This window comes from Sarcophilus harrisii, chromosome 4 (genome assembly GCF_902635505.1).
Source record: "Sarcophilus harrisii chromosome 4, mSarHar1.11, whole genome shotgun sequence".
Lineage (NCBI taxonomy): Eukaryota > Metazoa > Chordata > Mammalia > Dasyuromorphia > Dasyuridae > Sarcophilus > Sarcophilus harrisii.
In genome coordinates, this window is record NC_045429.1 from 337,920,196 (window position 1) to 337,937,749 (window position 17,554).

General features: G+C 47.1%; 1 protein-coding gene across 1 annotated transcript; it reads right to left on the bottom strand.

Moving 5' to 3' along the window:
• Positions 1-924: 924 nt before the first annotated feature.
• On the bottom strand, positions 925-16,811 carry CAVIN1 (caveolae associated protein 1). The gene is made up of 2 exons (XM_003768164.4): positions 16,170-16,811; positions 925-3,616 (listed from the first exon to the last, which is right to left on the bottom strand). The coding sequence occupies exons 1-2, from the start codon at positions 16,632-16,634 to the stop codon at positions 2,918-2,920; spliced, it is 1,164 nt and encodes a 387-aa protein (XP_003768212.3). The 5' UTR covers positions 16,635-16,811; the 3' UTR covers positions 925-2,917.
• Between the last annotated feature and the right edge of the window lie 743 nt (positions 16,812-17,554).

Sequence of the window (17,554 nt, forward strand, 5' to 3'; positions counted from 1 at the left end):
TGGGCTTATATCCCAAAGATATATTAAAGGAGGAAGGAACCCCCATGTGCAAAAATGTTTGTGGCAGCCCCTTTTGTAGTGGCAAGAAACTGGAAATTTGAATGGATAACCATCAGTTGGAGAATGGCTGAATAAGTTATGGTATATGAATGCTATGAAATACTATTGTTCTTTAAGAAACGATCAGCAGGATAAATACAGAGAGGCTTGGAAAGACCTACATGAATTGATGCTAAGTGAAATGAGCAGAATCAGGAGATCATTATACATGGCAACATCAATATTATACAATGATCAACTCTGATGGATGTGGCTCTCTTCAACAATGAGATGATTCAAACCAGTTCCACTCGTTTAGTGATGAAGAGAACCATATACACCCAGAGAGAGGACAATGGGAACTGAGTATGGACCACAACATAACATTTCCACTCTTTCTATTATTGTTTGCTTGCATTTTTGTTTTCCGTTTTTTTTTTTCTTTCTAGATCCTATTTTTCCTGTGTAGCAACATAACTGTATAAATATGTATACGTATATTGGATTTAACATATACTTTAACATATTTAACATGTATGGGACTACCTGCCATCTAGTGGAGGGGGTGGAGGGAAGGAGGGGAAAAGTTGGAACAGAAGGTTTTGCAAGGATCAATGTTGAAAAATTATCCATGCATATGTTTTGTAAATAAAAAATTATAATAATGATGATTTTTTAAAAATCTGTTCCTCTCCCTTTGTCCCTACCACATTTTCCCTAATTCTTAAGGAAATTCTCAGACAAAGCAGGGTATACCTCCTGGGGCTCAGGGTCCTGGTTACAGTGGACTGAATCCAAGTGTATAATTTCTGGGATATGCAGGAAGGGTGGAGAAATATGGCCAGTCCTACAGTTCCTCTGGAGAAGCACAATCCAACACAAGTCTTTTTAGAAAAGCAGTTTTATTGGTCAGGCTGATTATCAGGATGCAGTCACTAGAGACCACGAGCCCTAGAGCCCAAAAGAAATGGCCTCATAGCTCTGCATCTCCCTCCCCTCTCCCGCTCCTCTGAAAGCCTGGCCCCCCACCAGCCCATCAGCACCAAGGGACCCTGGGCCCCACCCACACCCCATCCTCCATCAGCTATTTCTTCATCTCTCCAGAGGAGGAAGGGAATAAAAGGGGGAAAAAAAGTGAAGCATGTATAAAAGAGGTTTGTGTCCCTAGCTCCCTTCTCAGAAACAGCCCCGAGCCCACCCCCACCCTGACCCTTGGCTGAAAATAGCTGAATGCAATTCTACAGTATAAAATAATCATAATTCAAGGCAGCTTCTGAAAGAAGAGAAGGGGCAAGGAGCAAGAAAGGAAGAAGTGGGTATTAGGCTTAGAAAGACAAAGCCCCCACTTATAGGCTTTGATTAAAGATGCCATCCTTGGGGCTAAGCTGCCTCTGCAATTTATAACCCCAGAGGGTTACTGGGTTAAAGGGGTGGGGTTGGCACTGGGGGATCCTGAAGGGAATATGGTCAAAAGTCAACAGAGAGTATGTCCTGCCAACTCCAGACATTCTCCCACCCCACGCTTGAAGCTACAGGAAGCCCGTGGAGCAGGGAAAACAATGCTAAAGTAAGGGCCGAGTTGTGTCTAATCTGGGGGGAGGGAGGAGGAGCACTAATAAGCTTGGGCTGTGGCACAAGTACAAACAGGGCACAATCCCCTCTCTGGTTTCCTCTCTTTGTCCCTTTCTGCTACACACATACACTCCATCTGTCTCCTTCTGTCAGAGGCACTTCTGTCCCTAACTACTTTCAGAACCCTCCCTAGTCATAGTTTTCCATCCTTACCACTTTCCATTTCACTGATCCAGAGGCAGCTGGGCAGCAAGCAATGGGACAGGCTTTGGGTCACACTACCCAGCAGAAAGGGAAGGTTTGGCGGAGTCCTGCTGACACTTGAGGTGGCCAGGACTGTCACAGTGGGTCAACCAAGACAGAGCCTGCCCCACATCTTGTGGCCAAGCCGGGCTTTTAGCTGGGACCTGCCCCTTTTCAACTCTTCCTCCTGCAGCTGGCGCTGGATTTGCAGCACTCTTGGGAGCACTGGCTCCACGCCTAGTCTTTCTCTAGGCTGCTAGGGAGGGGCTTCTCTGCTCTCCCCTCCCCCCAGGCCCCACCTTCAGCTCTCCATCCTCCCACATAGCCATGTGTGTACGTGCCTGTATGGGTGTGTACATGTAGATGGAGATGTCCCTTCAGGCTCGAGCCCTTTCATGCCAGGGCCTAGAATGTGACCTTCCTGGACATCTGCTCCCCCTCCTCAAACCCTATCCCTAGACAATTATCATGGCCCTCCTTCCTCCATATTCCATAGCCCCAAACTGCCTTTGTGTTCTTTTAGGAAAAGGCCTCTATTTCCTCTAGCCATGGCTTAAACCCCCAAAAGACAGGGGAGGGGCCATGTTTACAGAATAACTTGGGTGGGATGAGACTAAAAAGACAGGAATGAGAGCTGGGAGAGGGTAAAGAAAGAGGGCCATAGCATCTCCAAAGGCTTTGGGTGACCTAGTAATGGGAATGGCAGCAACTTCTTGCTGACCCCAAATTGGATAATTAATTGGAAAATGAATGGTGCCTTTTTTCATCTTTCTACCACTAAAAATATCATAGTGGCAGGTTCTGCCGAGTCTCCTTTCCCCCTAAAAGATAGGGAAATCAAGGGGAAAGGGGCGAATTCTTAATGATATATTTTCAATTTATAAAACTCTCGGCCAGTGCCCCAGCTTGGGGCCAAGAGACAGACAGACAGACAGAATGAAAGAGAGACAGAGTTCAAAATATGAAAGGCTCTGGGGATGGGAGAGTGGGGTAGGCTTACTCCCACTCCTCCATCCCCCGAGCCTTGGGGGAGCACAGCTCTTCATTTTCCTCGCTGTCTGGCTCAGTCGCTGTCACTCTTGTCCACTAGCACTGCATCTGACTCCTCAGTGATTTCCAGCAGGGTGTGCATGTCAGGACTGCTCCCTCTCAGGAGATCGGTACCCTCACCGCCATTATCTTCCACCCCATCCTCCTCACCGCCCACCTCCACCATTTCCGTGGCCTTGACAACTTCCACCTCCCCTTCTCTGATCTTCTTGACATGGAAGGTAAAGGGGGGCACCTTGTAGACAGTGACCTTGGAGCGGGCATAAACCACGTGGTCAGGGGTGAAGGACTTGCGCAACTTGTCGCGGGATGTCTTCATCTTTTCACGGCGCTCAGCCGTCACGATCCTTGTGCCCAGCTCATTCATTCTCTTCTCCAGGTTGTGCCTTGTCTTCTCCAGGTTTTCTTTGGTCTTCAGTCGGGTCTTTTCCAGGTTCTCCCTGGTGCGCACCTTCGTCTTCTCCATTTTCTCCTTGGAAAAGGCTTTCTTGATGTCATCCACTCGCCGAAGGCCACTCTTCTTGATGCGCTTAGCTCTGGACTCCTCAATGATTTCCTCAATTTCTACTGCCTCGTCAGAGGACAGCTCCACGGTAGCATCATCAGGCTTCTCTCCCCCTTCAACTAGCTCATCATTTTCCTTCTCTGGTTGCAGCCCAGACTCCTTCAGGGACTTGCTGATGCTCAGTTTGGATGGCAGTTCCACTTCATCCTGATGGGAAAGCACAAAAAATGATTTGGGGGATGGGGGAGAAAATAAATCAGAGCTCAGTGGGCACAGACAAAATGTGTTTCTGAGATAACCGAGGACCATGAACCCAAGAACCTGGAGAATAGGGGTGGTTCATCCTTAAGGGGACTATTGCTGTAGACAAGACCCACCTTCCTCACCAATGACCCGCTGACCAGGTGCCATCAATGGGCACATAAGCCCGAGAGCCCTGGGAGTGACAGCACAAACCACTGGACACTTATCAACTCACAAGGCTTCCAGGCCTACCCCTGAAGCCATCACTCTGGGAAGCAAGTCTTGTGTCTGGACCTGTCCATTTCTGTGGGTGCCCTCTACGGCATCCACAGGTACTGGGGATCAGAAAAGAAAGGTCCTTAACCCAAAGTCCTTGGTACGACAAATGGTTCAACATCAGAAAAGCATATGTTATCAGTAGAAAAAATAGGAAAGTAGACTACCTTTGTACCCTAAGGACAACTGGACTGTTACCATCTGATGTGCAGTTGGAACCTTTTATGTTAGAACATGAATTCCTGAAAGCAGGGATTGTCTGGCTTTTTCTTTTTGTATCCCTATTGTTTAGTACACAGTAAGCACTTCATACACGCATGCATGCATTCCTTCATTCTGGGTGTAGTTTCTATACTGAGATTGGAGGAAAGGCTACATATACTCTGGGGAATGTGGAAAGGATTGGAAGAAAATGATTAAAGAAATACCACAGCAAGAGTAGGGTGACTGTAGAGGGAAAAGGAATCAGAGCTCAGAGAAGAAGGGCGGAGCTTGAAAAATACCAGGTGTTCTCAGAGGCTCCAGCAGAAAAAGCTCCAGGAAATTGGGATAAGTTATTTTGTGAGCAGCTGGGGAAGGGTGATAACCAGGGTGGTGACAGATCCCAGAGCATCCTGCCCTCCTTCTCCCTCCTCCCCAGGGTCTGCTCCGCCAGGGACATAACTAGCCCTGCAAAGGAGGCAGCACGCCCTCTCGTGGTCACAGAAACATCGATTTGAACAGTGGGCTCGAGTCAGAAGTAGTGATGTTTGCAGTGTTTTACCTACAACATCTCATTTGGGTTTCATAACTATTTCTACCGTGCACCACCATGACGTGGGACAAGATGAGGACCGAGTCCCATTCATCCCTCCAAAATCTCCCAGGTTCCTTATAACTTCAGAGCCAGCTCCCAGAAATAAGGGGTGAAGACATGAGCAGGGTGGGTGTTCATTCCCCAGGCCATATGAATGCTAGAATGAAGCTGGAGGCTAAGGCTAATCCCCTTTGTCAAGTTACAGAGAAATAGCAAGGACTATCTCTATGGAGAAAGGACTAGAGAAAGGGGGCTGTGAGGCAAATACATGTTTCTTTTCCCATTTTTCTCTTACCCCCCTCCCTTCATGGAAATCAGAGAATTATTTAACTTTCCAGTACTGTTTTGTTTTTCTAGTCCATTTGGACTAAATCTAAAAATTCCCTTTCCCTCCCCTCCACCTCAATGGATTTCAAAGCACCCTCTTTCCACTTCCCCAGGACCAAAGTCATATTTGTGGGTAGATAGTCAGTCATAGTCATCTCTTCCCTGGCTCCAAAATACCCCCCCACACACACACACACTCCAGAAGAAAGAGTATGGAGAGAGGCAGAGACTGAGCTAAGAGCAAATGAGGGAAGCAGGGAATCCATGACGCTCTTCTCTCCACTCCCTCCTGTCTTGGTCCAGGCAGGCCAGAGTTTAGGAGTGAGAGGCAGTTGGTTTTTACAGAGGGACTCCCCTTGCCCTCTGATCTCGGCCTGCAACATTTTCCAGAATAAAAAACAGAAAGTATCCATTGTGACCAACAATTGGGAAGCCAGCCAGCCTGGGAATAAACCTTTTCCAAGGGAAGGCCTGGCGATGAAAGTAAGTGAAAAACACTGGCCCCCGTGGGATCATGCATGAGAACACGGACACACACACAGAAGCTGGATGTCTCCACAACGCCCACCACCTGCAACAAAAATTCTCTTCCTTTTTCTTTCTCCCACCCTAGCATATCCTCCAGTTTCCTGGTTTATATAAGAAGCTAGGAACACCCAAACTTCCTTCCTTCCTAGTCAACATCATTAGCAAGGACAAAGGGGGGCCACACCTCTTCTTCCACCGAGGCAACCTCCCCCACCCCCAAGTTCCCGGAACTCCCAGGCACCCATAGCTCTCTTTTGCTCAACTACAATTCCCAGTGGACAAAGTGACCAACGCACAAGGGATGCTGGGACTTGTAGTCTAGCCACCACAGCTCGCTTCCTGGGTAATTCTCTTTATTCCTCTGCCTCTTCCTCCTCATTTGTGGCTGAGAAGCGGTGGTTTCTCCAGGGCTGAGGTAGCTTCTCTCCCACCAGCCCCTTCCTTCTCTCCTTTTTTTGCTCTTGCCATGCTCTAGCCCTTTTGCACAGGATATCTGGGAATGGGGATTCACTTGTCCTCTGCTTCTTTCAGTCCTACAAGTTCCAACTTCCACCACTTTGCCATCCATTCCCTCACCATTAGCATATTCATACTTCCATTCCTGGGCAAGATAGGGCAAGAGGGGCCATCTTAGAGAGAGCTTTTCCCTGCCCTGAGCTCTGGAGCTAGGGAGGAGTAAGGCAGGGAATGCCAGGGAAAGACAAAGGGCTGCTGCGAGAATTAGGAAACTTGCCCTGGCAGCTGGGAAACAGACCAGCATTGTGTCTCCCTGCCCTGCCCCCCACCCCTTCAGCATCACTGGCCCTCCCCCCTGCTCCACCCCAACCCCCAAAGCTGAGTTGGCTCATTTTCCAGACCTACGAATTTCCAGGCAGAATTCCGGGGTAGTGAGCTGGGCTAGGGAGTGGGAGAATTCCTGCATTGCATCTTCCCTATTCACAATCCCTGGAAGCCTGATCCCTGGGGAATCTCTCAAACCAGAGTAAAGGATGATGCACATTTGGGGAATCGGTGCCTACCAGTGAAGGGTAGGAGAAGGGAGTTGGAAGGTGGACCAGAAGTGGAAGAGGGAAAGGACAGAATATTGCTTGATTTGGGCAAAGGGATTTGGCTCTCCCAATCTGAAGAGATACCCGGTATCTGTAGAATCCTAAGGTGGAGGTTCACTTTTTGGAAGCAAAGCGAAAGATGCCAAGGGATCTAAGAAAAAAATACCTGCCCTCTCCTAGTTGGGGTGAGAAGTGGGAGAGAACATCTATGGTCTGAGTTCCTAGGTCACCTTCCTCGTGTCCTGGCATTGGAAAGACCAGACTAGTATTGGAGAATATACCTATTAGCAGACTCTCTTTGGAGAGTACCCCAGTGAGACTCCAAACTCTCCCTCATTGAATTGATTCTTTTTGTGGAATCATAAAATGCCTAAGAACCTCACAGCTGGAAGTCCCTTAAAGTCTAATTGCCTCATTTTTTCCCCTCACTTTTTAGTTCTGGTTCTCTCTGACTCAGCCTTGGAGCCTTCTCTAAAGCTACTACAGTTTGTTACAATAGTAACCACACAGTCTAACAGACTCTTCCCCTACCCTGGGCACACAGGCTCTACCACTTTTTACACCATTTTCCCTGGCAAGGCTCAAAAGTAAAACTGCTTCTTGCTCGGTTTTAACATTTTTAATAATAAAAAAAAAAACCACTGGCATCAAACTTGGTTTCCAGAATTACTTTTAATGTCCAAAGCCTGAGCATATGCACACAGAGTTCTCCCCCTTGATTCCCCATCAACATCCCCAACGGCTCCCATGTTAGACAGAGGTGAAGGGTGCCTCTGTTAATTCCACCCAAAAGTCAGAACCCGATGGGATCCTATAATCCCCAAGTCCCTTCCTTTAAGAGCTCCCATTTCTATGTGACAATCCTTGTGGTGGAATGAAGAAATTTCAGGGGGAAAAAGTACAATCATCATGAAGTCCTAAATGGGAGTTTCTTGTGAGTCTAAGCCTCCACCCACTTTCTTCCTAGTAATGTCCAGAGACTGCTTTGGGAAAGAGTTTATCCAGTCTGTGAGAAAGCTGTTATAGTATAGAATGAAGGAAAATATAAAGATTGGGAGGCTGAAGGCATATATGGGGAAGAGTTAGGGAAAGGGTGACTTAAACAAAACAAAATCTCTAGAACTTTAGTTCTTGATGGATAAATCTCAGATGTTAGAAACATTAACCACAGAAGAATTTTTCCCTCCCTACCCTCAAGAGAAAATGAGGCTAAAACCCTATTGGGCCACTGCATTATCCTCCTTCTCCTGCCTTCTTTGGGGTTGGCAGCTCTTGGGCACCCCACCCAGGGGAGGAGCTGGCAAACACAAAGAATCTCTTTGCAAAAATATTTTATTTTTTAAGTGGAAAAAATTAAATGCAAACATTCCCCCCCCATTGGAAAAGGAGGTGGGGAGCCTTTTGGGGGGGGGCCTCCAGATAATGCTCCTCCTCCTCTTCGCAGGCACTCTTGGCTGCCTTTGGCCCCAGTATTCCCCTAGGAAGGAAGGGCAGGGAAGGAGCTACAGGAGATGTATTCTGGGCAGAACACCCGGGAGCTATAGGCTCTTTTTTTAAAAGTTAAGTTCCATGAACTGGGGATACAGAGTGGGGGTTGGAGAGGTTGTCGTTTACTTGGAGGGTTGCCTTAAAATTGGAAGAGGGAAAAGGCCCTTCTTCCTTTCAGTCACAAAGCAAGAAGGGAGAATGCTTCAGCTCCATACATACACCCTCCCCTTTTCGGCTCTTAACTGGCTATACTACGAATTTTCACTGCACACATCACTTGTTACTGGTCTTAGTCAAGGCCCATGTTGTCCCTTTCTATCTTGACCACCGCTGAGCACTTAAAGGGAAGATCCCAGACACTTCAAATACCCCCTGTTTCTGTCAGCTCCTCAGGGGTAGTCGGGGACTCAGACTGTGGGTAATAGGGCACTGTCCTGGGTGCCAGGTCAAAGGATGGATTCTCAGGCACTGTTTCAGGCAACAGGTCAATGGGCACAGTCTCAGGCAGAAGGTCAAAGGGCACGATCTTGGGTGTGAGGTGCTCAGAGGGCGTTTTCGGCTTCTTCTCAGGCTAAGGTAAGGAAAAGGGGTTTAAAAGGGATGTTGGCTAGGTGAAGAATGTGCTGAAAGGAAGAAATTCTGGGAGACATGCAGGGATGAAGCTGGTGAGTAGGGAGAAGAAATAAAAGCAGAACAGAGTTAGATTCTAATTAGGGGAGTTGGAATAGAAGGAAACCAAATTTAAATGAAGTCTCCTGAGCCAGGATAGGTTGGGACACACAGTGCTGAAGCTAGATTGCAAAAGGTACTTGTGAGCTGGGGACTCAGAAATAGATTCTACTTTGCACGTATACAAACACACACAACACATCCTCCCCTACCACCCCCTTCACAGATTCCTTCAACCAGCACTTCCCTCTGTCCCTGTCATTCTTCCTCTTAGCAGGAATCTCAGGCTCTTTATTCTGCCCAAACACATACAGCCGTCGGAGACCAAGATGCAACTGCAGCTTTTGCAGTGACTTAGGGGCAAAACTATGGAAAAGGAAAGTTAGGTGAGGGAGAATGAATGGCTTGGGGGTGGAGAGGTGATAGAAGGCTCAAAGAGTAGTGGGATGCCAGCCCCCCAACCCCTTCTCTTAGAACTCCATTTATGGTCCACCTTTGCTGAACCATGAACTGGGCCAGTTGAGCCCGCCAAAAAAGCACTGGGAGGAGAGGGTAAGAAGAGTAAGTAAACAACTTTGCCATCCTCTCAGCCTGGATGCCCAGCCCTACACAGCTGCTGATCCAGACTCTGATTATACTCTCAGGCAGAGAGAACTTAGGGTAAGGTCTAGGACGGACGAGGGGAAAGGGTAAGGAAGAGGAACATCCTGCCCCTCCCCATCAGATCAATTTCCCTTCGGCCACATCACTTCTTCTGAAGCCTTCTCTCCACCCCCTCCTTATCCCACAGTGAACAATGGTCTCCGAGAATGGCCTAAGAGATTAGAAGTTTAAAAAACAGGTCAGCCTTAAACCCAGCACTGCACTGAGCTGGACTTAACACTAGACACTTAGGGGTGAAGCCAGATCAATCATCATCCCAAAATGGCCTGAGAGAAAAAAGACTGGAAGACAGAGACCCACGAAAGTTAGATCTGCACCCAAATACTCTTTCAAACTCCCAAGCTCTGGGAGAAAACAGAATCAATCCACATTATCTCACTTTCCAGAGTCACTCAATCCTTCTACTTTTCCACAGTAATTCTGCACAGCTCACATCTATTTCCAGAGGAATTTGAGGGGAAAGGGGGTGGGAGGAGGAGGAGAGTGTAACTCTTGATGAATATCATTAAGAGCAAAGAAGTTGGGAGGAATGTTAGACTTTGGAGACAAAGAATTATCCCTGGAGAAAGATTGGGAAGGGAAGTACCCACTCTATCAACAGCTGCTACATCATAATGCCTGGAGCCATTTAAAAAAGAAAAATAAAACAGGTCTTAGCCTGTCCTGAAAGTTAAAAGGGAGAGTCTAGGAGTGGGAGTAGCAATGGGAATAGGTAAGATTGAAGGTCAAACAGATTTTTAGTGAGACCAGGGAAAACAAGAACTAATACAACTTTCTTCTTCTCAACAGTAAATTTCACATCTCAGATTGAGTTGTGGATGAATTCAAAAGGTTCCTTTCCTTAACCTCACTTCTAAAGTCAACAGTTCTGGTTGTAAACCCCAGGGCTCTATTCCCGCTCATGTGCAATGAGAGGGAGAGGGATATCTAAGGAGGTTCCACAGGCTAGCTCCCTCAAAATCCCGGAGGCAGTCAACTTGGTGAATTTATATGAAAGCAATGATGGCCCTAAGCAGACAATAGCTATAAACTCCAGCCATTTGCTCAGCTTGCTGCCTGTTTTAGGTTTCTGTTGCTTAAAAGTCAAGAGCGTCTCTAGTTCCTCCAGTATGCATATATGCCATACAGGGAATGGCTGTGTACAGCCTTCAAAGAGTCCCACCCCTCCCAACTTCCTTTCCATTGTTGATGGCACTACCAGTCACTCAGGTTCAAAATCTTAGAATCATCTCTCCTTCCTTCTTTACCCCACAAGGAGCTGTTTAGTTTTGCAGACTCCACCTCCACAACACCCTTTATATTTGTCCCTTTTTTTCTACTTACAAAGTTACCACCCTTTAAGTAGTCACCATCTCTCTTCAAGGTTATTAAAATAACTTCCTAACTTGTCTCCCTATTTGTCTCTTCCTCCCTCTAATCTATCCCTTCAAGAGCTACCAAAATAATCTTGCTAAGGTACAGAACCCTTGCTTCAATGGTTTCTTATTATCTATTACAGTAAAATACACACTTCTTAGCTTAGAATACTAGGTGCTTCATCATTTGTCTTCAAACTATTTTTCTAGCCTAATTTCATACCATTCCCACTTATAGTCCTTTTGACAAGAAAACTGGATTACTAGCTGTTCAAATCTCTCCTTTCTCATATAAATATATATATACATATATACACAAACATATATATATATATATATAAATGTATGCTATTTTCCATGATTGAAATGTACTTTCTCCTCATTTCTGACTTCTGGAATCTTTAATTTTTCTTCAAGGTCTTCTTAATTTTCTATCCTTTCCCTTCTCAGATTTTCCTGAAACACTTTTTGTCCCTACCAAATTCTATTTGAATCATACTTCTACATCCTATTTCTTCCAATAAAACGTAAGCTCTTTGAGGGCATAAACTATCTTTTTCTAATCTTCATGTCTTCAGTTACATATCACAATGCCTTATACATAGTAGGTACTGATTATTTAGTGAGTGAATTTATATCTGGCAGTTGTTACCATTGACATACAAAAAAAAAGCAGGGCAGTAAGTTCTGAATTTTAGGGAACCCTGGGATTTTGGTATGACCAAAGCAGAGGAAGAAGACCCTGCTGTTTGTGAAAGTTACCTGAATTGCTTGATTGCATATGGTCAGCACATCAAAAAGTCACAAAGGCATGCTGCCTAAAATCAACACTAACTCTTCCTTTCTATAAGTCATGCTGTTTTGTGACATCTTAAATCCAAATCTTAGCTCTGCTATTTACTAGCTGTATGATTTTGGCCAAGGTGCTTAACTTCTTATGACCTTAGTTTCTTGCTTAATAAATTGAATAAGATTAGACTAATTGATCAGTAAGGTCCCTTTGAACTTGAAAGCCTAAGATCTCTGAAGTCCCTTCTGACCCTTGCAATTCTGTATCTTCTATCCTTAAAGCATTTCTCTGATATTAATTTCAACCAGAGTTTTCTAGGTGGTGATTGTAAAGATATTTCTGTACTTGGCTCCCAGGATTAACAAGGGAAAGAAACGAAATAAAATTCGCCAACACTTCTCAAAAACAGCATGAAGAGTGGGAGATAATTTGAACCAATGTTTGGGGCCTATCTGAGTCTATACTTGTAAAGATATTTCTGTACTTGGCTCCCAGGATTAACAAGGGAAAGAAACGAAATAAAATTCGCCAACACTTCTCAAAAACAGCATGAAGAGTGGGAGATAATTTGAACCAATGTTTGGGGCCTATCTGAGTCTATACTCCAGAGTCAGATTTTGGGTGGTGGTCTGACTCATCCCAAATAGCTGGGGAGTCACCAATAGTTTGGGTTACAGTTTTAGGGAGGAGAATCCCTTATGTCTCTCAGGTCTATCAAGATCTCCTCCCCTTTAATCCCCATGAGCCATAATCCCATAAATGCCTTCCAGTACTTATTTTTTTAATAAGGAACATATGGGTCAAGACTAATTCTATGTATGGAAAACAAGGGATAATTTGAGAGGTGTTGGGAAAAGGCCTTCCTAAAAATTTCTCCCTTCTCCCCAGGATACTAGATATTCCCACCATTTAAATTCTGAGAAGGACCTGGAATCAGTCTAAATAGTTGCCTAGAAGTTAACTCATTAGCAATCAGCAATATTAGTTTATCAAATTAATTATCATTCTCCTAACCAATTGTTACCTGATAGAATTGGATACCAAGTAGCTAACTTTTGATTTTAGGACTAGGATATCCAGGGGGAAAGTGCAATGCCTTGAGGCTTACCATGGAATTTCCTTTGGAGCATGAATCTAGAAGGAACATTGGATTAGAAAGGGCCACCTCAGTAAGGTACTTTCCTCCATTTTCAGATGCCTGCTCTCCAAAGGAACTGGGAGAAGGAGTGAGTGGTTATTAGGGACATCAGTTCCCTGTAACCTTATTCTATCAGTTTGGGGCCTTTCCTATCCCTATCCTGGACATATATTTTTTAAAATTAAATCATAGAATGCCATGATGTAACATCTACAAAAGATCAATGTCATGATCACAAAGCTCATTTTTGGAATGATGACCACAGACTGAACACCCCATTTCCCCAAACTCCTCTAATACAAACACAATGGGAGACTATGTTGGTTATGAATTCTTCTTCTAACCTGGTACTTACATATTTTGCCCAACATTTTAGTCCTTAGAATCGGAGTTCTGCAATACAAAGGGACCACCTTATTCACTTTTTCTGAAAGTTTTAGCACTATTTTCCCCTCATTTTTTTCCTGGAACTAAAGCCAGGCTGCATGGGGTACTCTTACTGTCTCACTGTCTGTCTCTATACCCCCAACCTTTTCCTCCTCTATTCCCTTCAACTAGAATACGAAATATGTTCTAAAACTAAATAAACTTTCCTAATCCCTATGTAGGAAAGAAGAAAGAAACAAATGACAAATTTTGGTGACTTTTTTTCCTCTCCACTCAGTTACCAAGTTGGAGTTTTCTCCAAGATGCCGGTTTGGAATTGTTCCCATTATTTTTTAAGTCTGAGAATAGGCCCAACTTTGGCCTATTTGCTATGTTTTCCCCATCATTTTATGCAACCAAAGTCCTAATTCCTGCAACCTCCCACCCTGGTCAGAGAATGACCTGGGTCACTTGGCCCAGAGGGCCCGTTATACATACCTACTGGTTAGACAGAAAGAGTGCATGGAGGTACAGGGAAACAGACAGACACTGCAGCCTCACATACTTCATAATGTTCCCTGCTCCTCCAACCTTCTTATAGAAGTTGCTAGTTTTGTAGTGGATGGGTCCGAAGTTAGGAAGACCTAAATTGAAATCTGGCCTCCGACACTTACTAGCTGTGTGACCCTGGGCAAATCACTTAATTTCTGCCTCAGTTTCTCTTAGTATAAGATGTCAAAAATAATAACACCTACCTCATAAGGTTATTGTGAGAATCAAATGAGATATTTGTTACAAAAAATTTCTTAGCACAGTGTCTGATATATAGTAGGTGCTAAATATATGCTTATTCATTTCTCTTTCCCCTTCACCCAGCATCTTCATTTAAAAAAATAGTCCAGTTTATCTTGGGGTCTAGGTTTCTATCACATCTTTGAGACTCAGAGCATTATATATGGCTAATGATTTATTATATTCATGAGTAAGGTGGCCCAATGAATAGAGCAATGAACCTGGAGTCTGGAAGACCCAAGTTTAAATCCAACCTCAAATACTTACAAGCCGTGTGACCCTGAGCAGGTCACTTAACCCTGCTGGTCTCATTCTGTAAAATGAACTGGGAAAGGAAATGGTAAACTGTTCAAGTATCTTTGCCAAGAAAACTCCAAATTGGATCATGAAGAGTCAGACATCACTGAACAATAACAATACTTTAAACAACAACAATACTTTATTGATTTATTCAACTGATATTGGCCAGGTACTTAAAACATAATATGTCACCTTATGTGGAATTGATTTGGAGGAAAAAGGAAGATTCGGCTGGTGTAGGCTGGAAAAGCAAAAAGCCCCTTCTATATTTTCTTCCCTCTTTTATCTAAAGTGCCTCAATTTTTAGAGTTTAATAGAAATGGAAATTCCTTTCCCCAAAGCCTTCTTTCTTCCGTCTTTTCCTCAGCCTGTGCCCTATCCCACCCTAAAGCCATCAGAACTTTAATTGGAGACAGTCACAGGAAAACATTCTCCGCTAGCTGGGTACTAAGAGAGAAGGAAACCAGATCACTTATTTGTTAAGTGGGTGCCTATAGGGAGGGGAAATCCCTGGCAAGTCAAGTTACTGGGGCCCAGAAATTGGGTGGGGCAGAGCGATTGCTTCTTTCTCTCTCCTCAACCAGGAGAAAGATTTCAGGCCTTCTCTTTCCCCAGGACCACTCCCCACCCCAACTCTCCAATTCGGGGATTAAAAGTAGATTAAGGCTGGATCATTTCGGTAACTACAGGGTCACCAAGAGGCCAGTGTAAGCAGGGACTGGAGAATGCCAAGCAGTTATAACCCCACTGAAACTGGCTTCCTCAGCCAGAATGAACAGAAAATTTAACGCTAAAGTTCAGTATCTTCTGTTGTCCCCACTCTCTTTAGTATGGCGAAAACGAGGCAGGGATCCTGACTGGAACATTAAAGAAGACCCCCCTCCCAATCTAAAAGCCTGTCCAGCTGCCTCTATTATGCCTTCCACCCAAACCCCTTGCTTTAATACGGGTAAAATTCACCAGAAACTGCACGGATGCCAGCTATTTTCCCTTTCCCTGACGCTCTGGGCCTTGTAACCCCTTTTTCTGACCCTGCCAGTCAACTCCAGGGGTCTCATCCACATCATCTAATCCAATGGGTGGAGTGAGTAGCCTGCCAGTTTTTCTAAATCCTCTAAGGGTTCCCAGGTTCCCGGGGTTCTTTATCCTTCTCCCCTGACAGCGGACCCGTGTGAGAAATTCAAAGGTTGGGCTGGCTCTGGGGGAGTCCATTCTATCAAACCGGGGAGCAAAATAACGGGATGCGTTAGGAAGACCAGCCTCGCTGGCCAGAGCCCCGCGGGTGCGTGCCTTAGCTCTGAATCACCAAACTATATCTGGCCAGGCCTGTTGGAGGCCCCGGTCTCAGGGAACGGCCAACCAGGATCTGCTTACAGGCTCTGCCACTGCAGCCCTCTGGCCCAGCCCTTCCCCAAGACCCCTTCAGCCTCGGCAGGGCAGCTTTCCCTCTGCCACCCTCCCGTTCGCCTTGCTGAAAAGTTCTCTAACTTCATTTCAGACAGAAACTGGGGATTTCCTGGGGCAAGGAATGGAGCCTCCTTGTATCCAACGGGAAGGCGAAAGTCAGAGTGGTGACCCTCCACCCCAGCCCTTCGCCGAGCCCAACAACATACAGGCGGTTGATTCATCTGCCACCTGTGGACCCGGGGGAGGGAGGGGGGGAGATTCAGAGGGTTTCCAGGGGGCGGTGCGGGAAGAACCCTGAGGCCGAGCCCCCGAGTGGGCTGAGAACCGCAAACGGCTGACTGCACCCGGAAGAAGGGACGATCCTTAGCTCCGGGGCAGAGGGGCGCGGGCACGGGACAAGTCCCCCTTCTCCTCGGGTGGGATGGCCAGTGAGGAGCGCCTAGGCCGCCCCTTCCCTCCCCCCGCCTCGGGGCGGCGGCGAAGGGGGCTCCGAATGAGTTGGCCGTTCCCTGAGACCGGGGGGGGGGGGGGGGGGAGGCGGGCGTGGGGCAGGGTCTGCAAGCTGGCGCTCACCTGATAGATCATGACTTTAAAGTTCCGGCGCCGCAGCAGCTTCGCTTCGTTGACCTCGAGCTTCTTGATCTGGCCGGCCTGGCGCTCCAGGCTGCCCCTCACGGTCTTCACGTTGACGCTGACCTTGCGCACCTTATTCAGGAGCTGGCTGACGGTGTTGCTCGTGGTGCCGTGCTCCTTGCTCAGTTTGCTCAGCTCGCCCTGGATGCTCTGCACGGCCCCCTCCATCTCCGCCTGCCTTTCCTCCAGCTGGGTCTGGGTATTCTGGATCTGGTCGACGGCGCCAATGATCTTGTCCAGCAGGCTCAGCACCAGCACTCCGTTCACTTGATCGGACTTGATCAGGTCCTCGGGGCCCCCTGACAGCTCCTCCGCGGGCGCCTCGGGCTGGGACGACTCTGGGACCCCGGCCTCGGGGTACCCCGCCAGGGGCTGCTCGATGATGTGAAGCGGTGTGTTTTCCATGGCTACCAGGAGCCGCGTAGGGCCCTGAGCAGTGGAGGTGGAAAGTGGCGGGGAGGAAGAGGAAGAACAGGCAGAAAGGGAGAGGGAAAGGAGAGGAAACCTGAGCCGAGTCCGTGTGCAACCCTCCGGCCAGCAGGACAGTGGGGCGGGGGCCCGATAAACTCCCAGGCCAAAGCCCGGAGACTCGCCGCCCATTGGTTGGCCCCACCCCAGAAAAGGTGGGGACCGCGGGGAAAAGGGGGGGCAGCGACTGTGGTGGGCTGTTGGGGGGCGGGAGCACCGCGCCCCACCCTCGCCGGGATAGTTGGAATATTTGGAGCGGGAGGCGAGGGCCTCCTCAGCGGGCAGCAGGGGCGGCCGGGAGTGGGGCCGGTACGGGGGCGGAGGAATGTAGACTGGGTGGGGAGGTAGATGAGCACACTCTCCTTCACTTTCCGTCTCTCTCACCTCTCCCCCAAACTCTGCACCGGTCACCCCCACCCCTTCGCGCCGCGACCACACCCCTTTCACAAACTAGGAAAAGGCTCAGCTTGAGGTCCTGAAGGTTGAGCATTTGGTTTGGGGGAAAGGTAGAGAATGCGATCTGGGTGGCAGGGCTGGGGAGGTCCAGTGGGAGAGTTCCCCGCCAAACTTCTTCCCCAAAGAAGGGAAGGGTTGGGCATACACCGTGGGACAGTGGCTAATCTCTTCCAATCGCAATTCATGCCCGAGCCCCTCCGCTCCGACGTGGTCTGTGAGGTTCTAGTCAGCACCTATTTCACAGGACGGTTCCGAAGATCAGATGAGGTGTGCGAACCTTAAAAGGCGATAAAAGTGGTGGTTGCTGTTCTTTCTGGACGCTTATGGACCATGGTATCTAGAGACCAGCCACTCGGGTCTTCCTGACTCCAAGGCCGCTAAAAGTCTAAGGAATGGTACTT